The sequence below is a fragment of the Haemaphysalis longicornis genome, unplaced genomic scaffold (assembly GCF_048455015.1).
Source record: "Haemaphysalis longicornis isolate Haplotype H1 unplaced genomic scaffold, Haemaphysalis longicornis Haplotype H1 scaffold_7, whole genome shotgun sequence".
Classification (NCBI taxonomy): domain Eukaryota; kingdom Metazoa; phylum Arthropoda; class Arachnida; order Ixodida; family Ixodidae; genus Haemaphysalis; species Haemaphysalis longicornis.
In genome coordinates this window covers 163023010-163049834 of record NW_027526422.1, presented here as the reverse complement: position 1 = coordinate 163049834, position 26825 = coordinate 163023010, and the positions used below count along the sequence as shown (strand labels likewise).

At 46.7% G+C, this 26825-nt stretch overlaps 1 protein-coding gene across 2 annotated transcripts in view; it reads right to left on the bottom strand.

The window, feature by feature from the left end:
- LOC144147178 (uncharacterized) overlaps positions 1-26825 on the bottom strand; it is a 321111-nt gene that overhangs the window by 16735 nt on the left and 277551 nt on the right. The window contains exon 1 of one of the 2 annotated variants that reach the window (XM_077679250.1): positions 14875-15052. The exons of the other annotated variant lie outside the window; for it this stretch is intronic. Within the exon in view, the coding sequence (XP_077535376.1) occupies positions 14875-14991 (117 nt within the window). The 5' untranslated portion in view covers positions 14992-15052. Of the gene's footprint in view, positions 1-14874; positions 15053-26825 lie in introns of those variants that run through there. 2 annotated transcript variants of the gene reach the window in all.

The following is a 26825-nucleotide window of genomic DNA, read 5'->3' as shown; positions in this document are numbered from 1 at the left end:
AGGCCAAGTAATTTGATGGTACCATTTCTTGATTCAAGAATCGTATTGGCGATATTGAGGCGGAGGACTTCGTCAGGGTTGGTCAAACGCTTGTCGTCGACGCTGAGAAATTCGGTCTTGTTGGGGGATAATTGCAGCTGAAATCGGGAGAGGGTGCGCTTCAAGCTAAAGACAGCAGCCTGGAGTTCAATCTGCATAGACTCTTTTTATTCATAATCAGCAGCCTCGGTCCACACAACTATTTCGTCAGCATAGAAAGCGAAACGGGCCGCTGAGTCTATTTCAAGGGTGCGGGCTACACGATTCATCGCCAGATTGAAGAGTAAAGGTCCGAGAATTGAACCTTGGGGAACTCCTCTCTCAGGGTAAGTGGTAGTCGGCGTTGCTTCCTTTGGGTTAAGGCGAATTGGTCTGTGCGTTATGAAGCCGCGAATCCACCGCTGAGCCTTCTGACTGGGGAAGGCAGCGGCTAATTCTTGCAGGATGCCTTTTTGACTGACGTTATCGAACGTTTTGTGCATATCAAGGGCCAGGACGTAGTCGGGTAGGCTCTTTCGGGAGGTCCGGTTTATGACTCTTCGAAGAAGCCAGAGGTAATCATGTGTGCCTAAATTGGGGCGAAATCCCGTGAGGGTCGGGTGGAACCATCCTTTGTGTTCCAGGTGGTGTCGAAGCCTGTTGTTTATGAGACGTTCTGTCAACTTGCAAATAACAGGGGTTAATGCGATGGGTTGGAGATTCTCGGGTTTTCGAGAATCTTCGCCAGGTTTTGGGATGGGGTGGATGATTGTCATTTTCAAGGGGTCAGGAACTTTCCCAGTATTCCAGGATCGATTGATGAGAGTTAGGAGGGCCGCTTGCCCCGATGAGGGAAGGTTTCGAAGGTCTTGCCATTTTATTTGGTCGTGGCCCGGTGTAGATTTGGGCTTTCCTTGGGAGATGGCTATATGCAGCTCGCTCTCGGGGAACGGAGAGTCGAGTTCCGCGAGCGGCGCACGTATATCGATTTCAGGCAGAAGTGAGAGGGTCGAGATGTCAGCCGTGGCGTGTGGGAAGACGGTCTTCACAAGAGTATCTTCGACTTGAGAGTAGTTAGTATGGAGGCGCATTTCTTCTAGAATCGGCAGTTTTGCTTTCGCCCCTCCACTCAGACCCCGAAAGAGGCTCCACAGATGTGAGAGACCGCGTTCTCACCCAAGTCGTTCGCAGAGATTATGCCAGTTTTCAGATTGGAGGATTTTTTGATATTGGTTTATCGATTTGTAATGGCATTTTAGTTTCATAAGGTCATGGTGACGTTTACCGCGTTCTCTATACATTTTGGTTAGGCGTTCAGCGGTACGAAGCAGTTTGTGCATGTGGGCGTCCGGATTATTGACCTCAGCTGTGCTTGTTACCGTCTCTGTGGAAAGGTTACGCGCTTCGTTCACAGAGGCAACAAACTCGGATAGCTCAGGTTGTGCGGTCACGTGGAATTGCGAGCAAAAAAGATCCCTGTTGATGCTTGTGTACGTATTCTTGGAGCGGAATGTTTTGTTGTTCGAGTGGAGCAGAATAGGGAAGTGATCACTGCCCCATGTACAATCCAGTGTTCGCCATTTTTTATGACTCCGGGTGTGGTAAGGGTTAGATCCGGTGTCGTGTCTTGCTGCGAACTGTGGAGACCTATCCGGGTAGGAATGAAAGGTTCATTGCCCAGTCGGAAGGGGCTATACTCCAGTGCTTTTTCTATGCGTTCCCCGCGTATATCGGAGTGGGAATAACCCCAGAGAGTACTTTTTGCGTTGAACTCGCCTCCCATAATAACTGGACCAGAAAAATTAAGCGAAAAATATGGGATATCCACTCACAGGAATCCCTAGCCCGGGAGTTACATTGGGGCCTGTAATATACCGAGACCATAAGCACGGGTTTCCCACTAGGGGGTTGAACGTGGACGATAATTACTTCTCGATTTGTATTGCTTGCTTTATCCCATCGGTGTTGAACTGAATGAAAGGACTTGTGCACCAGAACTGCTGCTTGAGCAGGGGTGGAGGGAGACTTTCCCTTATCTTTGTAGGTATGCGGGATTTTGGGGTCCATGTAGCTGGTGTAGTGAGGAATTTTGCAAGGGCCTCTAGTCTCCTGTAGCAGTAGGGCTAGAGGTCGGGTGGAGGATACCTGAGATTTCAGTAAGCGGCCATTTTGAGCGAAGCTTCGGCAGTTTCATTGAAGTATGATACGATTATTAGGAACGAAACAGTTCATGTAGGAAGATTGCTTTTTCGGCCATTTTGAGCGAAGCTTCGGCAGTTTCATTGAAGTATGATACGATTATTAGGAACGAAACGGTTCATGTAGGAAGATTGCTTTTTCTTGCGCTTGGATTCACTAGGAGTGACCGTCTCAAGAAATGTGCGCATTTGTTCCATGACCTGTTGCATGTCCTGTTTAAGAATGGCGTATTGCCCCTGTAAATCGGCAATATTGCCGCAGGCTATCTGCCATTCCTTGCACACCTCAAACTTGATTTGCGCCTCCCTTTGTTTCAACATCTGTTCAGTGACATTGCTCGTGGGTTTGCTGCTTGCCATCTGCGAAGAATCTGCTGTGGGGCGACGAGTGGTGCGCGAACTGCTTTGGCGCGCCGACTCCGGGCCACGTGAGTGGGGTGAAACCGATTGACGCCGTGTGCTGGCTTTGCGGAGGGAGGCGATTTGTTTACGCATCGCCTGAAGTTCTGAACGAAGTTCTAGAAGGCTCTTCTTGAGTTGAATATTTTCGATCATGACTGGGTGGTTTTCTGCCAAAGTGGCGGTGGGGTTACGGCCAATCAACTGCTGGTGTCCTGTGACAGTGGCTGCCCAGGAAATATTGTTATTGTTGGGACGGCTTGTTTGTTTTGTTCCCCGGCTGGCGTCAGAATCTTTTGGTGAATCGGTCTTTGGAGACTTTTCCTCCTTTTTTGGAAGCCGGCTGGGACAGACTTTGCTTACAGCAAGATGACCAACGTGCTGGAACCGGACGCAAAAGGGTGCACATTCACATTCGTCCTCTTGTGCATGAGTATGGCCGCACTCCGTACACACACTGGGGGATGGGCAGTATTTGGCCATGTGCCCCAAACTGTGGCAGTTGAAACACACTAACCGTTTGGGACGGTACTCGGTAACTCGTACGAGTTCCATATAATATTTTGCTACACGGGGGAGAGTAGTAGAGTCAAAGGTAACGATTGCTCGGTCTGTTTTTTCTATTTTTTGCACTCGAAGTACTTCAGCCTGCTCGCAACGAATCCAACTGTGGATAGTTTCGTTACTATTGTTTGGATCTATTTGGATGACTCCTCTGATGGTGTTCTTGGATGAGGGAATAAGCTCAATGACTACTTCGATGATTTCTAACTTCCCGTTCTGGGGAAAAGTAAAATGGTCGATTTGGGTAACCTTAGTTGCGTGGCCTTCATCGTATACAGCAATGTGCGCGCTGTTAGCGGCGTCATCGAAGGTAACGGCGGCCATTTCGGCGAGCTCTGCACTTGGCGCTGTTCGGCCAATTATACTGGCTATGGCATGTCGAGGAATATTTCTGATTTTAAGTTTGGCTAACGGTCTCAAATGGAGAATGTGGCGTGACCGACTTACCCTATCTGTTCGCGTAGGTCTGCGCTTCTTGGAAAGGCGAGCTCGTTGACAGCCTTCAGCCTCCTCGGTGGCGGCGTCCTCTTCGGTTTCCTCAATGCCGTTTTCTTCGAGCTCTTCTCCTTCACAGGCGTTCACGTCTGATGACTGTAGAGGGAAAGAAGTTTGGAGTAGCTGAGGTTCGTTGGCGATCGTCTACCGGTCCATGGTAGGAGTACGTCCGTCTTCAGTGTGCATGGGAGTGAGATCCGAGTGAGCTGGAGCCTTTCCATCCGCAGCTGCTGCGACAGCCGCACACGTAGCCGCCACGCCGACAGCTGCGGCCGACGGTAGGCGAGCACGTCGTGGAGGCCGTTGGGTTAGGCCTAACCGACGGTTCGGGGAAACAGACTTGGTTCTTGGACGCGTGGTGATTCCGAAGGGCCGAATTTTGGATTCGGCGGGGTCACAACATGCTCATGAAGATGGGCAAGCACAGGAAAAAGGGCCAACGTAGCTTGAGACGCCAGAACTTGCTAAAAAAACTGGAGCACGTTTAGAACACGACCGCTTGGCGCGGCCCCCTAGCGGCCGATCGAGCACATAGGAAAGAATAATTTATGAGAAAAAAGCTAGTGAAGATAGGAGAGCGTGGGTGAGGCCTGTTTGCATGTATTCCTGCGTAATACACAAAAAAAGTACTTTAGGTACACCTTATTCCCCGTCCTGTGAAAAAGAAAAGGCGCCAGCTGTACTGGTGCGGAGCTAATTTTACTTCAATTAACCAAAAATGTTTTTTTTATACGGGGAGTTAGAGCTTAACCACGGAAAGTAAGAACGCTGTTAGGTGTAAAACGCGAAATGTATGTTCAAATGCTACAGAGCAGCAGGTGTAGTGAAATTCACCTCAAAATGAAGCTCTGATTCTCACACGGCGTCTGTGTCCGACTGGCTACGCCAAGCAGACATAGGTGGCGCTGGCTAGTACCAAAAAGTGAAGCGAACTTCGCGTAAAGATCTGTCAGCTGCAAGGAGAAAATTTATAGCAGGGAAAATTACAGGAAATTGTTGATATACGGGCGGGGGAAAATGCTACAGATCGAAAATTTCCGAAACTGTAAATGGGAATCTTGCTGCCCACTACGAAATATCACTCGATCCAGGCGTGCGCAACGCGGCCCCTCCCAACTTCGCCACGCTGAGCGACGAGTTGCGACGGCCTTTTTGAGGCACCACTAGTGTATCTTTCACTCTTTTCGACAAATTTTTATTCTTCCACAAATGAATGTGCAGGGGGAAGTTCTTCATTCACTGCAAGTGATCTCAATCATCATCAGCAGCAACCGAAGCACATGAGAAGCACGTGGTGCTCTCGCGCAGGAAACACTACAGCTTTTCGCTGCTCGGCCACGGTCTACTGGTGCTCCTAAGTGGTATTACTGCACGGATTTCAATTGTTTCGCGGATTTTTAAACTTCTCAAGACAACTAAAACAGTTTGATACCCATGTTGCCTACACGCTCTTCTCGTACACTCTGCTGGATAGCTTTTAATATCTAGCTGCGCAAACATGTTTTCGTTGAGTGCCAAATGAAATCTTTTCCTACTATTGGTGTCGTTTGCACAGGTATATCAGGATAAATTTGTAAGTAATGTACTTTTCACTACTCGACAGAAGAGAGCTCCCAAACGTTTTTTAAAACTGTATGTGGTATCGCTCCCCGAAAACAATAGCGCGTCATTTAAACAGCGTAGCTACACTATCCAGCGGTGTATACAGCGGCTACCGTCACGATACAAATCCTAGGCTGCTTCGCATTATCGCGTGTGGAGCCGTGGTGTTGCCATTCGTTGCGCAATCTCGGTGAGAAGAGGAGCTTTAGAGAGGAGAGGAGCGTCGAAGATGAGATAGGGAATGTCTCGCATACTACTCAGGGTTCCCCATACGCGAAGATGACGACTGTGGTTGAACGCGAAGCTATCTCGTGATGGATACCTTGGTTGGCCGATTCCTCGGGCATAGAGTTTCTCAATATTATCTAGAGCGGAAAGTGTCGCTGCGATCGCACGCCGACATGGGAATTGTGGGTAGTGTGCGAATCGGACTGGCAGCAAGGGACTAGTACAAAGGCCTATGAATTAGGCTTCTCGGCCTCGGCTCGGAAGTGCTTGTTAGTTCTGTTTTCGGTATGATTTACTGTTTTCGGGATGCCACTTTCTGGCATTCAATGGCTATCACAGATAGGTCTAAATAAAAGCGTGATTAGCACTTAACGCATGTGCTTGCGTTAGCGGCGAGTTTCTTAAGATGAAGGGGTGACCACGCAGTGACGGCGACAAGCGGCGCCGAAAACGTAATTCGAAAGGTACAACAGCAGAGTGTACTGGGTGACAGCGACAAGCGAAAACAAGTTAATACACCTCCGCCAATGTACTCTGTCGCCGTCGCTCGTCGCTACAGTTCACTGTATAACCGCTGCCGCTCGCTTGTGGGCTGCTTCTGGCCAACAAAAAGCGAGCAAAGGTCGCAGCGGCCTGTTATATACCGCATCATACCGCTTGCCGCCGCCGCCCACACTACAGCCACAAAATAAGCTACGCTAGGCCAGAATATCCGTTTTCTGCACACATTCAGTTACGATTTTCTCATTGCTCGTCGCCGCCGCTGCGTTTACTTACTTCTTGAAGCATGCACTGCCTTCAATGCAATGAGGCAACATATAGATAGCTGCTCGACAAGACAGTATTTATTTGCCATTTAAAGCATTGAGAACGAAATGCGGTCACTGACCAAGTCAAGGTGAAAAACACAGAGACGTTTCGGAACCCGTACGGGTTCCTTGATCACACTAAGCAGGCAAGAGCCGTAAGTCGCTTCTTATGAATAAGAAGCGACTTACGGCTCTTGCCTGCTTAGTGTGATCAAGGAAGAAGCGACTTACGGCTCTTGCCTGCTTAGTGTGATCAAGGAACTCGTACGGGTTCCGAAACAACGTCTCTGTGTTTTTCACCTTGACTTGGTCAGTGACCGCATTTCGTTCTCATCATGATACCTGACCAGACGAACTTTCGTCGAACTCTTGACTACATTTAAAGCATTGATGCAATTTCATAATGCTTTGCGCGCGTACTTGCGGAACAGGCTTCACTTCTACGTTAATTTATACCTGCTTAGACAAAACAAATAAATACAACGGGATTATATCATTCTCGCATCGGTATGCTGTGTCGCCTGCCAAGGCGCGTAGCATACGATAATGAGACTGATGAGAAGGAGTCAGAAAACAGCTTTGGACAATATAAATAATTTTTTCAGCTAAATATTACAAACAATCAAAGAAAACCTCACCCACTTTGAATAATGTAATAACTTTAAAATATGTCCGAGACGGCCCGCTGTATCCGGCAGCGGGAGCCAAAGGCAGGACTTCTACTTTTTTCTTTTCTTTGTAACCCCCTAATTTGTTTTGCAGCATAAGACCTTGAACACAGTGCCTTACAGAAAACAAAATTTGTTGACAGCGGCACTTTCGGCAGCAATTTTTTAAACAAAAACTATATTTGCGGAGCCACAAAGTCATTGCCGGCTGTTGAGTAGTGTTTTCTTTGTCGAAAACAGTACGGAAAACCGCAGGCGTGAACTTGCCTTTGGATATTAGCGAGTTCCCGCTCGACTGCGCGTAACTTAACGGGGCGGCTGGTGCCGCGCGCGCAGGAGATCTCCTAGGAACGATGCGAACAGTGTGGGGTTCACTTGAAGATCTGTTTTATTATACGCACAGGTATACACTACAGAAAGAGGGTAAGGGCACGAACAAAGAGGAGAGTCTCGGTGCCTCAAATGGCGATGGTTGGCGTCGGTTCGTCTGCAAGCGCGCACACATATAAACACGTCGCTCGCTGGCGCCGCACCGTCCGGGTCTGTGGCATGATGTCGGATGCGCCGCATGGCGTAAACAGCGGCCGCTTTTCGTTCACATCCTCGTCTTCGGTTACTTGATCCGGGGCCTCCAAAGTCCTCCCGAGCTCTTCCCCGTCAGCGACGTGTAAACTTTAGACACGCTTTCCGAGAACGGAGGAATTCTTAACATCCTCTCCCCCAATGAGCCTCTGCTCATTCTTATTACAACTCCAGAGGGTAAAGCGCTTGAACTGGCCGCCGTAATTCTTTCTTGTTAGGAAGAACTATTCTGCAGGCCCGAGCCTTTCCGTCTCGTCCGGGAAACGTCTAGACCACCCTGCAAAGTTTCCACAGCTGGCGAGGTGTTTTATCTTCGCCGAGCAAGACAATGTCTCCCTCCTTGACGCTCTTCTGCGGGAGCCCCGCTGCGAAGTGCGCCGAACGTAGCTCCAGCAGATATTCGTGTCTCCATCGTCTCCAGAACAAATCCATAAGGGCGCTGCGTCGCTGCGATTGCCTTGTGACTGTACTTTTCGTAGATGTCGTTACGATATTACCGCCGGGGGATGGCAAACTTGTAAGCCTACGTCCGATGAGTAAGTGCGACGGGGTCAAAGGCGTGAGTTCTTCCGCCTGAGAGTGCACGTAGGTGAGCGGACGAGAATTGACAACCGCTTCCGCCTGAGTGAGAATGGTTACTATGCTGTCGTAGTCGAGTGTACTTTTTCCAAGAACCTTTCGGAGAACGTTCTTGACTGTACGCACCATTCTCTCCCAGAAACCACCCCACCATGCTGCTCTTTCCACTATGAATTTCCAAGTTATTCGATGGTCACTTAGGTATGCCTGAGTGTCGCTTCCCTTGATGGCGTGGAAGATTTTGTTCATGTCCGCTGAGGCTCGCTTGAATGTAAGAGCGTTGTTCGAGTACACAGTTTTCGGTATTCCTCTTCTCGCAATAAATCTCCTCAACGCCATAAGAAATGTCTCAGTAGTGAGGTCTCTTACTAGCTCAAGATGTACCGCCCTGGTTGTAGCGCAAGTAAAGAGCGCTATATAAGACTTCCGCATGCTTCCTTGGTCCGTGTAAAATATGGGGCCCGCGAAGTCTACACCCGTAACCTCAAAGGGGTCCGCCTGAGTCACCCTGTCAGCTGGTAGCGGGGCCTGAGCTTCCGCGGCAGGTCGACAACTCTGTCTTTGACACGGCACGCAGCGTCTTATGGTTGATTTCACGGCTTGTCTTGCACGAATGATCCAGTAGTTCTCACGGAGGTGGGATAACGTATCTCGTACTCGTGCGTGTAGAAGCCTCTTGTGTTCCCCGCGAATCAGAAGGCCAGCGTAAGGATGCCTCGCAGACAGAATGATCGGATGTATTGTTCTCTCTTGCTCTGTACTGTTTTTCAGCCGACCTCCAACCCGTAGCAGTCCCTTGGTGTCTAGGAACGGGTTCAAATCTTTTATCGGGGATTTTCGGTCGAGCGACTTGGATGCACTGAGGGTCCGTACTTCATTTCCGAATGTTTCCATCTGTGAAATCCTCAGCCAGTACCTATCCGCCTCGGTCATCTCTTCGGCTGACAGGCTCCCCATCCTTTTCTCCGAAGAGGTTCGGCAGTTGTAGAGGAAGCGCTTGATCCACGCTGTTGTCCGAAGCACTCTAGTGAGGGAACTCTTTTCGCTTAGGTTTATCAGAACAGCTGGTTCGCCGTCTGTTATGGTGTTTAGCACCGGCGTTCTGATTTCTTCTTGCCAGAGTAAGGGATCCGCAAGGCAGGGTTCGAAGGCGGGGTACGTTTTGCTTTTGTTGAGCCACTCTGGCCCTTCCCACCATTGCTTAGCATTCACCAAAACTGATGGTAAGATACCCCTGCTTAATATGTCTGCGGGGTTTTCCTTTCCGGGACAGTGCTTCCAAACTGCGGGATTGGTCAGTTGTTGTATCTCTTGGACTCGGTTTGAAACAAAAGGCGTCCATTTGGAGGCGGAACTTTTGATCCAGCTTAAGGCTATCGTTGAGTCTGTCCAGCAGTGAACTGTTACGCCTTCAATTCCCAACTGTTTTGTCAGGTTTTTTGCCAGCCGTGCGCCGATAACGGCTCCCATCAATTCCAGTCGCGGTAGTGACAGTCGCTTGAGAGGAGCCACTCTCGCCTTAGCCATCAACAATGTCACCGTGGTGCATCCATTTTCTGTCCTTGCTTTAACATAAGCAACAGCGCCGTATGCCTTTGGGCTGGCATCACAGAATACATGGAGCTCCACTTCTGTGCACGCATGGCTGAGGTCACGAGCGAGCAACCTAGGTGTTGCGATCTGCCTCAGCATAGGCAGCTGGTGGCACCACTTGTCCCACGTCTCAGCTATATCGGGCGGGAGACTTTCGTCCCAGTCTGTCCCTCGTTCCCACAGGCTCTGAAACATTACTTTCGCAGTAGTCGAAATTGGCGCGAGGAAGCCAAAGGGGTCAAACACGCGTGCAGATGCCTGCAGAAGAAATCGCTTCGTGTCTTGTCGCTTGCTCAAAAAGTCAATCAGCGTGTTCATCTCAAACACAAAATCGTCACTTTCTGGCCTCCACTCGACTCCAAGAATTTTTGTCATCGTCACGTCGGAAAATCCGCTTTGGGTTCGATCTGTTTCCGACAATGCCTCTTCGAGCTTGAATTCGTTCGATTTCCATTTACGGAGGTTCATGCCAGCTAGCTGCATGATTGCCTGTGATTCCCGACAAATCTTTTCCGCCTCCTCCAGGTTGTCAGCTCCCGTTATAAGATCGTCCACGTACAAGTGGTCACGTAGCATCTCTGATGTTGCAGGAAACAAGTTATGCACAGAGTCGAGATGGTGCTTTAAGGTAGCTGCGAGCAGAAATGGACTAGAGGTAACTCCAAAGGGCACTCTTGTCATTCGATACTCCTTGATCGGACGAAGAACTTCTCCCCGTCTGGGAACGCTTTCGTACCAAAGGAAGCGTAGTGCATCGCGATCCATTTCCGCAAGCCCAACCTGGAGAAAGGCCTTCTCAATGTCAGCCATGATGGCCACATTGTGCATCCTCAACCTAATGAGGATATCCGACAGGTTCGGATTTAGGTTCGGCCCAGCAGATAGTACCTCATTCAAAGACCGCTGACCTGGTGCGCTTGACGAAGCATCAAAAACTACTCTTAATTTGGTAGTTTCACTGCTCGGGCGCGTTACGCCGCGATGCGGCATGTAATAAACAGGCCCCCTCGGGGACTTACCCGCTTCGGGAACTTCTTCAGCGTGTCCGGTAAGGAGGTAGTCCCGCATCGCTCTGTCGTAGGCCTCAGCCGTGCCTTCACTGCGCAAAAGCCTTGTAGTCAGAGAGGAGAGCCTCGCAAGAGCCGTCGTCTTGTTATCCGCAAGCTCGTGTATGTTTTCTTGCCAGGGAAGGGCAACGCAGTAGCGACCGTCCTTGTAAGCGACGTTTTCTTTGAAGTCCTGTAGCACTTGCTTCTCGGTGTGGGTGTTATCTGGCTTGTCCGTAATGCCTATGTGCTCCAGCTCCCGGAATGATTTTAGCTGCTTGGAAAGATTGTCGTCATCCAGGTCGGCGCTTACCGTTACGCGCAAGACCCCGGTGCTGGCGTGATAGGCGACAGCGGATGACGAAGTTGACGCACTTCCCTGCAACGTCCATCCGAAAACCGTCTCCACGGCGACGAGCCCGCTTTGTAGGCGCTTCATGTTACCGGTGGCCACCTCCCAGTAATAATCGGCTCCTAGGAGGAGTCCTATTTCGTCGAGACGGGACCCATCGACCGAGCATTCGGCGACCTCCATTCCTTGTTCATTAAGGTATGCCACGGTGGTCATCTCAGGAGCTGGTATCACGTCGCAGCAAATATGAGGGACCTCCAACGCTTCCACTCGGACTTCGTTTCCGCTGTGTTGGTTGCGCAGCCACAGCTCGACGCGGCGGCATTTTCTTTGCTCAGTGGGCCTCTCGTTGCCAAAGGTCATAATTGTCAGTTTTTCCTCTCCCAGGACGCGGAGTTTTAGCCGTCGCGATATTTCTTGTTTCACAAATGTGCGCTGACTTCCGCCGTCGAGAAGGAGCCTCACTTTGGATCGCTCGTGAGTTCCCTCCGCCCAAACTTGAGCAGTTTGCAGCATAATGCGGACAGCGCTAACCGTCGCTGCTGCCTGAAGTGACGACTCTGCGGTAGGCGCTGGCGGGACCGCAACCTGGCTCGATGGTTCCCGGGCGGGTCTGTTGTTGAGGCCGCAAAGAGCAGTGGCGTGTCGAGCTGAGCACTTCGCGCAAGTGAGCCATTTTGCCGTACGACATTCAGCTGCTCGATGGTTTCGTTTGGTGCATTTGAAGCAACGTCTCTCTTGTTTCAGTATGTTGCTCTTTTGTTCGAGAGAAACACCCGCCTGGCAGTCGGCTGTCAGGTGATCACGTGCTTTGCAAAAGGCGCATGCATTTTCCTTATTATCCGCGAACGCTGACAGGACTGACGACGATGCCTGCTTTTGGTCGTTTCCCATGCGGTTCTGTTTGTTTCGTGGCGAATGAGACTCTTGAAACCGACAAGTACCGTACTCTGCTCTCTCTCTGCTCTCGATTTCATTTCGCAGGAAGTCTAGAAAACTCAGTAGCTCATCCTCGGTTCCATCACTGCGAGCTGTCTTCCTGCGACAGTACTCCAAGCGAAGCTCCTTTGGAATGCTCTTTCGGAGGACCGTGAGCAGCAGCACTCCGTAGCCGCCCGGCGGCACGCCGAACGCCTCCAAACTTCGGACACCAGCCTGAATTTCATCGTACAGCATCCTCAGCCTCCCTGTTTCCTCGACGTTCAGCACGGGTCGAATTGACAGCAACCGCGACATATGATCCTCGATGATCACTTCATCTTTGCCGGACCTCTCCAAAAGGGTTTTGACCGCGATCTCGTAGTTTCTGTCTGTCAACGTAAGGCCTTCGATTGCAGCGGCAGCTCGTCCTGTCAGATAGCTTGAGAGATACTTAAATTTGTCAATGGCTGGAAGCGCTGAATTCTTGTGGATTGTCGACTCGAATTCGTTCCAGAATTTCGGCCATGAGCGCACGTCTCCGTTGAATTTTGCAATTTCGAGCTTCGGAAGTCTGGTGGTTGCCTCCTGTGATTGAAACGACGTCGTACTGGACGCGGGAGCCGAGGACTGTGTGTTACTCGTTGAACTGGTGTTAACTTGCGATGAAACCGCCGGGGCAATGTCGGTAGCTGTTCCCATTTTGATAGCTCTTTTGAGGATTGTTTTCATCGAGCTTATTTTTGTGCTGTACGCACTACAGCTGGCCAATTCTTCATAGAGCTGGTCGATGTCTATCTTCTTTTCGACGTTCTCGTTAGCTACTCTAAGCTCTTCAGATTATTGGATAAGCAAGTCAAACAATTCTTCCAGCTCACCGATCGCTGCTGGTGACGCTTGCAGTAGCTCGTTGGCGGTTGCAAGGGTCTTGTCGATGCTGTTGCGAATTGCTGCTTGCTTTCTCTGGAGTCGATCCATGATGCTCTCGGTGTCGCTTGGTCGACTTCTCCCGGGTTTCGGCACCAAAATGTTGAGTAGTGTTTTCTTTGTCGAAAACAGTACGGAAAACCGCAGGCGTGAACTTGCCTTTGGATATTAGCGAGTTCCCGCTCGACTGCGCGTAACTTAACGGGGCGGCTGGTGCCGCGCGCGCAGGAGATCTCCTAGGAACGATGCGAACAGTGTGGGGTTCACTTGAAGATCTGTTTTATTATACGCACAGGTATACACTACAGAAAGAGGGTAAGGGCACGAACAAAGAGGAGAGTCTCGGTGCCTCAAATGGCGATGGTTGGCGTCGGTTCGTCTGCAAGCGCGCACACATATAAACACGTCGCTCGCTGGCGCCGCACCGTCCGGGTCTGTGGCATGGTGTCGGATGCGCCGCATGGCGTAAACAGCGGCCGCTTTTCGTTCCGATCCTCGTCTTCGGTTACTTGATCCGGGGCCTCCAAAGTCCTCCCGAGCTCTTCCCCGTCAGCGACGTGTAAACTTTAGACACGCTTTCCGAGAACGGAGGAATTCTTAACGCCGGCCATGCCATGCCGAACTTCCGGCTGAACTACACACTATGGCGGCACTCATAGAGGCGTAGAGCGCTTCCGCCGAATCACGTTGACGCTAGCGCCAGATTCCACTCTAGATAAGCTAGTGAGAAACTCTAAGCCCTCGGGGCATCCTGCCACAGTCATCATCACCGGTGCCTGGCCAGGCATGCGCTGTGGGGGTGTGGACGCCGCACAATTGCGCCCGCACAACGGTGGAGGGAACAGGCTCGACCATAAGCTGCTTCGCATCTAAAAGCCCTGTAACACCTGCACGGACACTCCTAAACCGCAGGATGTCTTTTTTCGTTACCACATCACCATTCCCGCCATGTTGGGGTTGTCTGTATCTAAGGCGGGGCGGCTGCTTTCGGACAGGGCTGACTTGGTGGACGGTTCTCTGCACGCCACCTTTAACAACCTCCCTAACGCATTAAACGCCCTTAAAGCGACATTAAGGGCAAAACACGGGTTGCTAGATATCGATAGGTTAGCTGACCGAGACACTGATTGTACCACTCCCCCGAAAAGCTTTTCCAACAGAAGGTATGATATTGCGCTTGACATGCAATCTGGAAACATTGGGTTTCATTCTTAACCAATCCTTTTTTTCCCTTATTTTTTTAATTGAAGTCCTGTACTTAATTCTCAGTGCACCGCGGCCTATTTCATGGGCCATTTCACAGTTACAGACGCGCATGTGGTGCATTTGTTACTTACCGGCAGTTGCTTCTTTGAGCAGCGTGCACTCAAGAGTACACACTATCCCGTGCGCTGAAGATAGAGATGAAACCTTACAATGCTCACTCTTCCTAAATAGTTGTCACTATCCCCCATTGCCTGGGATCACCATTGTTGTTAACAAATCTTAAGGCGCTGCTCGGCAGTTACCAACGGGTGCACTTCAGTTCACCGTCCCACATTGGTCTTCCCGTCGTGATGGCCAACGGATGTGGGCAGTGCAGACGCATGAGTAACTTGCGTTTTTTATAGCTTATTCGCGCAAAACAATACTTGCACTGTCCTGCTGACGTCGTTATACTTCTCACGCTACTACTACTGCTGACATTGAGGTATTTTTGAACACTTGGCTTTAACAACATTGAGATGCAGGACATGGGGCTATATTCAGGTTTTTTTTTTTACTTCAATATTTTGGTGCCCGCTAATTCGTGCCCCTACAGCCAACATCAACTTTGCTTTTTACCCGCACATCTTGTACATTCATTTACCCGCTCAACTAGGCAGACCTGACAGCTTTCAAATTGCAATATTTTACCTTGAACGCATCTGGAACGTCACGTTGGAGCTTGTTAGGCCCGCTACCTGCTCGCAAAGCACTAGGCCCGCAGAACAACAGGAACAAAGTGATGTGTAGGTACTTCAACAGATGCATAGTGAGTTGCGTTTGTGGTGTTCTGCTGTCGGCAGCAACGTCTGACTCAGGATGGGCTCAGCCCGCCATATATGATATTGCAGTCCCATTTTAATTGGTTTTCATGTTTCGCGAGCAGGTGACTAGTTTGTAATGCAATTTCAGATGGCCTTCAAAAAAGCGGACGAATAACATTCTGCGCGAAAACAAGGTCGTGGAAATTGCGGATTGTTGCTAGCAAGGTTGATAACATCTGTTTGCTCACATGCCAAGTTGGGACAGCCGAAGGACAGTTTGACTATGTTCCATGGACTCCGCTTAGTACTGTGTGTGGGAATGTTATCTCAGCTGTCACGGAAATACTTGCGACCGCACGACCTTAGATCTGCATGTGAAGTCAGGAATGAGAGATACAGAGTTCAATGTAACGCGTCCTTGAACACGACATACGAGCTAATGCTAGAGTAAAAGGCTAATACAAACACGTGGACTCACGCCGAAATTCCCGCACGCGCACCTACGCAGACACAAGCGTAGGCAAGCACTCACCCGCAAAGCAACAACGCGTGCATGGGCAGGTCTCCGCATAGCAACTGACGTTCTTCCTAATAAAAAAATAATGAACCCATCCATCTAGTGACGACGTTGTTTGTACGGGAAGCTTTGTCGCTATGGATTCTTAAGAGGGCCAATACCACAATAAGAGTATGTGCTACTCTGGGGGTGTGCATCACGTTCTAGAATACCCACAGCACTCTCGGAGGTACACTTCGTACGCCTGAGATTTGGGTTTCGGGTGTACCATGCGAATCTGTACCTGATGCATGGCGTGCGCTTCGAACATGTCAAAATGGATCAATCGGATAGACGCCCACTTCTTACGTGAGGTACCCAGGTTCGATTCTGGCCACAGGAACCGTTTTTGTTTTTCACTTAAATCACGATTACTCATAAGTGTCGTCAGAGGAAGTCGCTTTCTTGCAGTGCGGATTTGCGCGTAACGGCATCAGTGAGGGCCCTTATGTTTCGCTTTATAAGGAATATTCGGTTATTTTCACACTTTTCTAAAATTTTCTGTTTCGTTGTTTATTAAACAAGTCAAAACTGCTGTCGGCTGCGTTGGCGGTGCACACACAAATACGCGAATACGCACTGTCACAAGCAGGATTGTCGTTTCCATCATCCTATCCCCTTCATTTCTGTCCGGTGAATGTATGGGACTCCGAAACATTCCCATAAACCCTGTAATTTTCTTGTTATGTTTAAGTACCAGGTGCATAGATACAACACGAATATTTCTTTAAATATTTATAAAGTGCTCTTTATACCTGCAACAGTTGCCTATGTGAATTTTGTGCTGAAATTCACCGTTTCTTGTAACTATCTGAACCGGATGTGCGCGAAAATTGACACTTGAAAATTTTTAAAGGATATAGGTATAAGGCTATTATATATATTTTACTACTTTGCTGGTGTTTCTAATGAAGATTCTGCTAAAACAATACATTGCTCTAGTTCACAGAAATCGCCCAAACCTAAAAACGTCTCCAACCATATTTGTAGTAATTTGAAAGCAGTGCCTATCTCTTCCAATGGCCTTCAAAAGGCAGCTTTTTCGGGTAACGAACCCTGACCGAGTAGACCATTCGCATACGTGTGCGCGTGCGTGCGTGTGCGTGCATGTGCATGCGTGTGCTTGTGGGGGTGCGTATGCGCAGCGCGTCTTACGTTAGCGACTGTGATGCATTCGAGCGAACTGGCGAAAGCTGCGGGAAACCTAGACTGGTTCTTTAAATCGGTCGGAATGCCCAAAAAGTGCTTTAATTTTACATAGGTCTTGAACATTTCTAATGTCTAACGGTTAACAGTGCTACGCTCGGTGGCGTACTTGTTAGCAATAGCTCCGTGTGGCACTAACGGTACGACTAAATGGTTCCTCAGCGTCTGCATATTTTTTGTTCTCGCTTCGCGCGCCAGCAGTTAGGCAGTGCCCCTCTTTTATGCAGTGCGTCACAGCGCTCCAACGTGGTTTCCGCGCTTACCTTATCTTTTTGAGCGCATTTTAACCCACATGAAAAATTGTGATTTCTCCTTTTAAAAACTAAACTGATGTCGATCCTAAATTAAAACAACAGTTTCACAAGCCGCTATGTCATTACATAATATTTGATTTTCTTACGAATATGCTGCTGGTTGTAAGGGTATTAAGGCATCTCATATCTAGCTTCTTTTCGATTAATAAAGCTTCAACCCTGTGTATGTAGCACCAGTATTCAACCGTGGCACCAGTATAACAGCTGGGGAGTGTGTGTGCATATATATATATATATATATATATATATATGTATATATATATATATATATATATATATGTATATATATATATATATATATATATATATATATATATATATATATATATATATATATATATATATATATACGTGTGCGTGGGGGGGGATTTGCTGCTTGGAGAGGGTGGATTTCGGGTTCAGAGTGTCCACTCCACAAAACTTAGCTCTTTCTAGGTACACAGCAAACTTTTGTATTTTTTTGCAAATGTACAGAAGACCGGCTAGCGGTTTCTTTCTATTAACAAAACGTATGAAATTTATGATTAACAAAACGTTAGATCCTATGGGTGATAGTACGCGTATCTTCCTCTGTGCTTTGTGCTGTCGGGGTCTGCTACCGTCCGCCAGATTCTTCCCCCGAATTTATTGAGCAATTAAACGAATCGCTGTGCTTTATACAAAACAAGTACCCAAAATACCCAATAATTCTTGCTGGAGACTTCAATTACCCAGGAATTGATTGGCGGTCAGGCATACCAGATGGCAGCACAAAAAGGCATGAATGTCAAGAATTTCTCGATGTGTTGTCTGCCTTTAGTTTGAGTCAAATGGTCAGATTGCCTACACGTGTCGAGAGAATTTTAGATCTTGTGTTGACCACAGAACCAAGCATTATGCTCGTACATGTTTTAGATAACATCAGTGATCACAACGTAGTGCATTGTGAGGTAACATTAGAAAGCTCCAAAACCGAGAATAAAACTAAAACAATTTTTGATTACAGCCGCGCGAACCGCGCCATGATAGAAACCGAATTGTTATTTATTTTCCGCGCAGTTCTTCACTTCCTTTGCTCTCAGAAATGTAAATAAAAATATGCAAATTGTTCGCGATAAGCTTCTGGAACTGAAAGAAAAATACGTTCCAAGAATGAGTATCACGTCATCGACGCAAAGCGCGTGGTTTACGACCGGCGTTAAACGCTGCATCAATAAGAAAAGGCGACTTTATTCCAAGGCCAGACGATCTGATTCAGCCGATGACTGGAAGCGCTACAAAGAACACTCTAAACTGTGCAAAGCAGAAATCGAGGCCGCCAAGGAAAAAATTTTCAACAACGATATAACAAACCTACTGCAGACCAACACGAGCAAATTTAGGAAAGTGATAAATGTTGCAATGTGTTCTTTTTTTCATTGCGACCCCTATGTAACGCCCGTAAGGGCCTTTAGGGTAAATGAATAAATAAATAGGTGAACCATGCTTATTATTCTAAAATACGGTTTTCTAGAGGATAACAAATTGATGTTTTCTGTAGGTACGCAACAACCACAAAAGGGATTTGTAGGGAGTCACATATAGGCTACAAAAATGACCCTTACTGCATTCGACAAAGTCAACGTATGGTGTGTGAATGGTCTCTACGGATTATCCCTCGTAACTAGTTGTTCTGCGTTCGACTGTAAAAAAAAGCGCTGAATTGCTTAGTGACCCCCTTTGCATCCAAGGAACCAAAGAGAGTAAATGTTTTTACCTGTTAAGGCAATGAGAAGGTGTTTTAACGTCGTATATCCATGGGTGCGCTATATATGAGGTCTCTCATGTTTTCTAAATAAATGTAGCCATAAACAAAAATCAATAGTATAAAATTGTATGCCTTTCAAAACATTTGGGCTGCACATAGCAATTTTTCTCAAAGACAACTAAACCACTCAGTATTGGCCAATACAGACTGGCAATCAAGGAATTAGATCTGATTACCAGTATGAAAACAGGTGAGGCCCCGGTGGTACAATTTTGTTTTAAAGCTTTTTGCGCTTATTTTCAGTGGTTAAGGCGTTGCGCTGCTGAGCACGAGGTCGCGGGTTCTATTCCCGGTGGCGGCGGCCGCTTTTCTGATAGAGGCGAAAAGCAAAAACGCCCGTGTGTACAAGATTTCGGCGCACGTTAAAGATCCCCAGCTGGTCAAAATTAATCCGGAGCCCTCCACTACGGCGCGCCTCCGCGGCGGCGTTGCGTCGGCGAGTTAAAGAATACAATCAATCAACCAAATTTTCGCGCTTATTCTATTTAATAATACTCCAGCCCTACTACAGCTATTAATGGAGAGGGTACAAAATCTACATGACTGACAATTTCATCACGTGTCATATATATTATATCACGAAGAAAAATCAAAACCGACGACGTTGTGTAATTGGTGTTTAATGCTGCTGGGTGCTGTGATGTCCGACATCGTTCTTCCTATCATTCGCCCTCCCACCAATTAAATATATGTATGTATATATATATATATATATATATATATATATATATATATATATATATATATATTAGGTGGGCTTACTGCACGAAACGTGGGGGCAGGACGTTTAGCGTCGGCATTTTGACACGATTAGAACTCACGGCTCGCGGTCACGTGCTCTTATCGAAATCCCAGCCGATGATGGTCACCCTGCAATACGATGCCTCTGCGTTATCTTTTGTTCTAAATTTACGGGGGACAATCTCCTTCAGTGGGTAGGTGAGCGTTATTTAAGATCTACCAACGGCGATCACAAAGCCAGCGTTGATAACGGACATTCAACAGCTATATCGTAGAGCATAAATATTGATTTGTGGCTTGTCTGCCAGCCTCGATATATTCGTCTCTCTTCCGCACTACAATTATACCCCGCGGTGAAGAGAGCCATCCTGGCGAATTATGGGCACTCCCCAACAACTGGGTCGGAATAACGTTGAAGGCGTTGCACGTGGAATGTTTCGCGGCCTCGGCGACACAGGTCTGGGGACGTGGTTAGCGCCTCGATAACGTAATTCACAGGCGATATTTGCTCGACTACGCGGTATTGGCCGTGGTACTTGGATAGGAGGTTCCTGGGGAGACAGGGAGTGGTTGTGGGCATTCAAGACCATAGCCCTGAGCAAGGAAAAAGTCACTTTTTCGTTGTCCCTATCACGAGGATGTTTATTTTGAAGCAGTGTATGCCTAACCCTATGGCTTTTATTCCGGTGAAGCTGATTACTTGAGGCCGCTCCGGCATTCATTTCTAGCTCTTCTTTCAATTATAAGCACGCCCAAATGAGCAGTTGCCGCTTTATGTGAGCACGCTGAGCCTATAGGGAATTCATCCCCTCCCCATTGACATGTCCATTAATCGGACGGGGTTCATACTTTGACATCAAATTGCCGAATGCGCCCTCTCCGATGTCTTGACTTGTTGAGCGGATTGAGTTGTGTGTTACACAGATGCCTAAGACGCGGGAGGTAAGCGGAGAACCCCATGTTTTTTTGCTAGAATAAAGCTGGGATCCTTCCAAGTTTGATTCAGGTGAATGGCTGTGAAGTATGCTAATTCGCAAATTACAAACACACGTGGTTTCTTTCGTGCACTCCTTCGACTGCGTGCAGCTTCGCAGGTCATCCATCTTCACAAAATAAAAGGGCACTAATTTATTTGGTCGAACTTGTCTTCAGAACTGAAAGCGTGGGAAAGCTGATAATATTCGTCGCCGTGCCTCTAAAGTAGAGGAAGGGTCGTGTACTCAGAAGCGTCGGGTTGATAAGGAAGAATTGTGCGGCGCGGGCATGATGGTTCGCGACCGTTAACGAGAAAAAAAAGGTCAGATCCTTTTAATGTCCTGCAACACAGATTTCTACGCATACAGGGAAGAATCGTGTCCCAACTGGAGTGGTTGGAAGAGATGTAGTTGGCGAGCACATTATTAAGTGGTCTGTTAAACCTCTCCGTCAGCGCATTGGTTGACGGATGCTAGGTGGCAATGGAGGGCTTCTATCACTTCGAAAAAAAGTTGAGCCCTCTGTCACTGAAGAGTTGGTGAGGGGCTGTGTGACGAAGGATGCGATGATTTAACAGGGAAGAAGCAACTTCATTCGCCATGGCAGACGGCAGGACGACGGTCCCAGCTAGTGCGATGATCTATAGCAAGTACAGCACTAGGGTTTCCTGCAGCATCAGCAGGCAGTGCCTGTATAATAATACTACTAATCTTAATCAATCAATCAACCTTTATTTTAGGTGCCTGCGAACAACCTTAGGTCTTACAACACAAATAAAGGCATCCTGCAAGACTGACCATCAACTACTCGAAATGTACTTTGGGGTAAAGTCTATTGTCCCAGCAATCTCCTCCCGCTAGAATTATGAAAATGCGTTTACTCTCACCGAAACTACGCGCGATGAAAAATCGCGGATAAATGTTCCCTCTCAACTCAACCGCAGACAACGCGACGAAAGCTGCGCGCTCTCTCCCGAAGAGTGGGGTGGCGCGCGGCGTTCTGTTCGGCGGCCTTCGATATGTCACAGGCCGGGGAGTTTTGTCCTTTTCCCCGCAACGTAGACCGGCTTATTTCCGGTCTGGTGCCACTAAAAAGCAGGCATGGTGGCCTGCTCGCAAGCAAGCGCTCAGGCTGGTAGGACGTTTTTAGAGCAATAAACGTTTGTTGTCGAATGGGCTCGTTGAAAGTGGAATATTTAGTTCGTCACTCAAACTCCGCACGCACTCAAAACAAAAGAAACACCAAAAGCATGCGGACAGGTTCAGACATAGAAGAGGTTCATACAGAGCGCGGCCGACGGCTGATCGTCACAGGAAATGTCAGAATTTAGCCGCGAAGTTGACCGGCGACAGCCAATAGGACAGCCAGGACAGCCATGGGCCGATTGACGCCGCAGAGACCATGCCAGGGGTGCATAATGAGGACAATTGAAGAGAGAGCGGTTGGTTTTTCCGCGTCTTTCACGGCGATTTGCGCGCTTACCGCTTCACGTGCACGTGTAATATTTGGCTTGGGTGTTTCTGGAAGTGTAATCTAAACGTCGCGCAGAATTTCTTGCACTGCACGAAGAGTGTTGCAGGGTCCCTTTAGGACAAGACAACACACAGAAATCATATGTATGGCATAAATAAGAAAGGAAAAATAGTTACGGAAATTTCAGAGAGCAAGAAAGAAAAAAAAAAGAAAAAGGTGAAAAAGTGAAAAGAAAAGAGAAAGCCTATAGTGATGCAACCCACGGCACTCAGCCAGCGAAACGTTCAAGGAACGGTAAAATAGGAACTATATATGCAAATATTCCATAAACATGACATTTTTCTAAACAAATGTTCCCAAGTTCCAAAATAAAAAAAAACTTCTGCGTAACAGCACTGGCACTCAAAACCTACAGATATTAAAGCAACACAAAACAAGAAAAAAAGCAAATGGAATGGAATGAATGACTTTATTATAAGAGGAGGCCAATAGGCCCTCTTGGGGGATATGGGAAAAAGGACAGAGGAAGATGGTTCATATAAAGTGTTCACTGCACTGTGAGGGTTCACTTAGCACGGTATGCACAGTTGAAGTTGTGGCGAGGACACTCTAATACGACCATGATCGGGGTAAAGAAACAAGCAAGAACAAGGTTTGCATGTAGTAAATACGGCTCATATATTGGGAATGAAACAAAGAAACTTAAGGTACGACCGCTTTCAACTCATTAGAGAACAAAGCAAAAGAGGTCTGGAATATATCAAGACGATCGAAATATTCATTACACGCCCATTGAGTTATGCAAATGGACGAGCGTCTTTTACTTAAAGCAACTTGCCTGAAAGCTCGAAGTGTTCGGAAAAGTTTATTCGGCGAGTTGACATTGATAAGTGCAATCAATCGTCACACAAAATATTACCATGAAGAAGTGTATAAAGAAAGACAATATCAGCTCCAAATCATCAACGCCAAAGGAAAGGAAAGCTTTCCAGAAAAATATGCTGCCGTTTGTGTCTTCTCGCACTTGGCGGGAACAGTGCTTGAAGATTGATAGGAACCTTTTTGGAACCTTTTCCGTACGGTCACTATGGGACTCGCAAATTCCATTCCAAACAACGGAATCATATTCGAAGAAGAGGTAAGCATAGAGATGAATACAACCTTAAGAAAGGAAGAGAACCTTTAAACTCTCTAGAATACCTGCAAACAGCACACAGACATAGAAGAGAGTGTCGGGTAATATGTCTAACGTGGGAGGAGAGTCACTAAAGGATCAAAGAGTACTCCCAAGTCCGTAGTTTCGGTCACCCTCAGCAGTGCAGTGCTTGCCATTTTATAAAAGTCTTGCAACTGTTGAGTTTTTCTACTAAAGGAGACAACTTTTGTTTTCAAGGGGTTCAAAATTAGATCGTTTCTAGTGGACCAACGATAGAATGACTCAATATAAGCCTGAAGAGAATTACAGTACTGAACATTCTCTGAAGGTTTTTGTATCGTCAGCATACAACAAAAAATAAAAATTGTGATTGGCAGAAGCAACATCGTTATTGATAATGGAAAAAAGAAGGGGACCCAGAACAGAGCCTTGGGGCACCGCACTGGTTGCGGTGGACCGAACATTGTGTGATCAAAGCCAGGAACACCCTCGACAGCTGTGTGCATCGTATCACCTGTGATCGGGTCATCGGGTTTTCAGGTACAGATGACATGAGCTGTGCGGCTTTTCTTCCGTTCATTCGCTAGGCTTACGTTTCATTGAGTGACGTAAACACCACTTTGAAAAATACGTCTTGCTTTTCCTAAATTCACTTTAACGCCCTAAGCATGCGCAGAAACTATGGCAGCATTTCAACTTTCGTCCACTCGTTTGATCAGGGATTTTCAGTTATCTACTTCTTGGAAACTTGGCTTTCTGTCCGTGAAACAGATATTTTTAGTATTTCCAGGCTACTAAAGGGAATACGTTCATTGTGACGGTAGCGCGTAAGGAGGCTCAGCTATTTAGGTTTTGAATGGCATGGCATATAAACGGCGTTTTGATATAAATTTAAATGTACCTTCTTGTGAATCTGCATCAGTCAAATTTGAAGCATCATTTTAAAGGATAGTCATTCCAATGTAGTCTGTGGCGCTATATATTGATCTCGCTACTATGATCCTGCAATTTTTTTAAGCATGCTTCCGGACATACTTCACCATCTTTCGCATGAAAAAAAACCGTCTCTATTTTCGATGACATTAGCATTAAGTTTCTCAACGATTCAAAGCAAGCTACCCTGGAATACATCACCTGCATTTAAAGCTATTTGTTTCAGTGTCTTATAACGTTCCTGCCAGATGCCCTAATCATGGCACACAATCCTTGATTGGCCACACCCTGACAAATTTTAGTTCCATCAGTGGGGCACGCGTAATTGAAACTGAAATTACTAATTATTACCCTGTCTTTATAACCGCTAACCTGTCGGTTTTTGGCATCATCAAGCCATGCTTTAGAACCATTTTTGATGCGGATGATACTGACTGGTCTACGATACTCGACACACCAGATCCTAAAATAGCTATTCAAATGCTTTGTGAAACCATTACATCTGCCATTGAATCGTCCACTACTGCTCGAGTGTCCAGTCAACGTTACCACGCCCCACATTGTCCTTGGCTGTCCAACGGCTTGTCATGATCTTGTCATGATGAAAAAGACAACCTCCATAAAAAAACTAAGCGCCAAATATTTACCAAGCGCCTCAAAACCAGATAGGCATGATATTGCAAGATGTTCTCCTTATTGCTAAAAAAGACCAAGCGAAGCTAATGTGACAGCCAAAATAAGGGACAGCGGAAGCAATACAAAAAGAAAATGGCAGTTGATACGGGCATTCCCAATACACCACATCAACGTTACTCGATGACGTCCATTAGAACGAACGACTCGCTCGTCACGGCACCGCGTGATATCGCGAACTGTTTCAATCAACATTTTTCCACATAATCTTCTGGCCCTTCTTGTTTGGTGTAGACGCCCACATTTATTTCCCAGTCACAGTCATTCTTTCTTATTCCTTCCAACCCTGCGGAAATTGAAGCCGTTATTTCAGGGCTAAAAGCGACTGGTCCTGGCTTAGATAAAATTCAGGGGAAACAAATCAAATTGATTTGTCTATTCATTGTCCCAATCTCAAGTGTCGTTTTCAATCTTGTCTTGAAAACCCTTGTGTTCCCAAGCGTATTTAGGTTGGGTGAAGTTGTTCCGGGTTTAAAAAAAGGCGATCCGACTCAAATAGAAAATCATTGACTGATTTCACTCCTTCCATTTCTCGACAAAGTGCTTGAAAGGTAACCAAAAAGAGACTGTTTAAGTACTATAAAACGTTTTATATATTTCCTCCAAGTCAGTCGGCTTTCAACCTGGCCTTTCAAAAGATAAAGCTTTGGCATGTTTTGTGGATATCGTAAAATTATTGATTTACAAAGGAAATTGCTGTGGGCGAGTATTCGTTGACTTATCTAAAGCATTCGACAGCATTGATCACGATATCCTCTTCACTAAGCTTCAGTTATACGGAGCAGCTGGACCGCCACTTCAACTGTTCAAAAGCTTCTTTTCTGATATGCAGCAAAATGTTTGCGTCAATGGCACTTTTTCTTCCTCTGCTTATAACGGAAAAGCCGTTCCCCAAGGCACTGTTTTACGGCTACTTTTATTCCTTACTTACCTAAATGACTTACAACAGTGCCTCACGCTCTCGAAATGCATTCTATACGCCGACAATACCTCCATCTTTTCAGACAATCCTGACGCAGACGTGTTAATTCCTGATTTGCAAAATGACTTATCTTCCCTTGAAAATTTGTGTGCTACTACCAGACTATTAGCTCGTCCAAATCGTCCTTAATGGTATTTAACTCCCGGAATAAAAAATTGCAAATAAATCCTTGCCTTCATATAGGTCACAATCCCATTTTACTGAGGAACCAAACACCCTTTAAGGTATTATTGTAGACACGCACCTAAGGTTCAAATGCCATATTTTATCCATTTGCAAAAAGATAGCATTTGGCATCGAGCGATTCTTAAAGGTAGACTGTAGTTCAGTCCGAAAACTCTGTTGGATTCATATTATGCATTTATTGATAGTCACTTGAACTACTGCATCACATCCTGAGGTTGACCGTATAAAAATCCCCTTTCACGATTAGAAAAACTTCAAAAAACAAGCAATGCGTATAATAAAGTTTTCCTCAAAACTCTCACCATCTCTTCTTATCTCTACTCAACCTAATATATTACGTTTGCCAAAATTGTATTTGTATAGCGTTGCAGTTTTGTTTTTTGAAGGGCTGTATAGCCTCCTAGATCTTGACATTATTCCTTGCCACATGTTAACCAACCCTAATTGCACTAGATTTTCATCCCGTAAGAACTTGTTATTGCCCAAGGTAAGCACTAATTATGACATATTTAGTTTAATATTTCAGCTATTTCTTTTTCAGATGGCGTACCACTGCAAATAAAGGAAGTTAGCTCACTTCAACCCCTGAAAAGAAAATTGAAAATGTTCTTAGCTAGTCACATGTAACTCGTGTAATTATTTTACTTGTGTGACATCTTTCCCTGCTTGTTCTGATGTCAATTGATTCAAGTTGTCTCGTTGTTTCATAATGTGGTGTATTTTCTACAATATCGCATTCTTACACGATGTTTTATAAGATTTGTATAACGTCTGGAATAGTTACTGGTTGTATTGGAATCACAACTTGTTATCTTCAACCCCGCACGGGGAACCTTG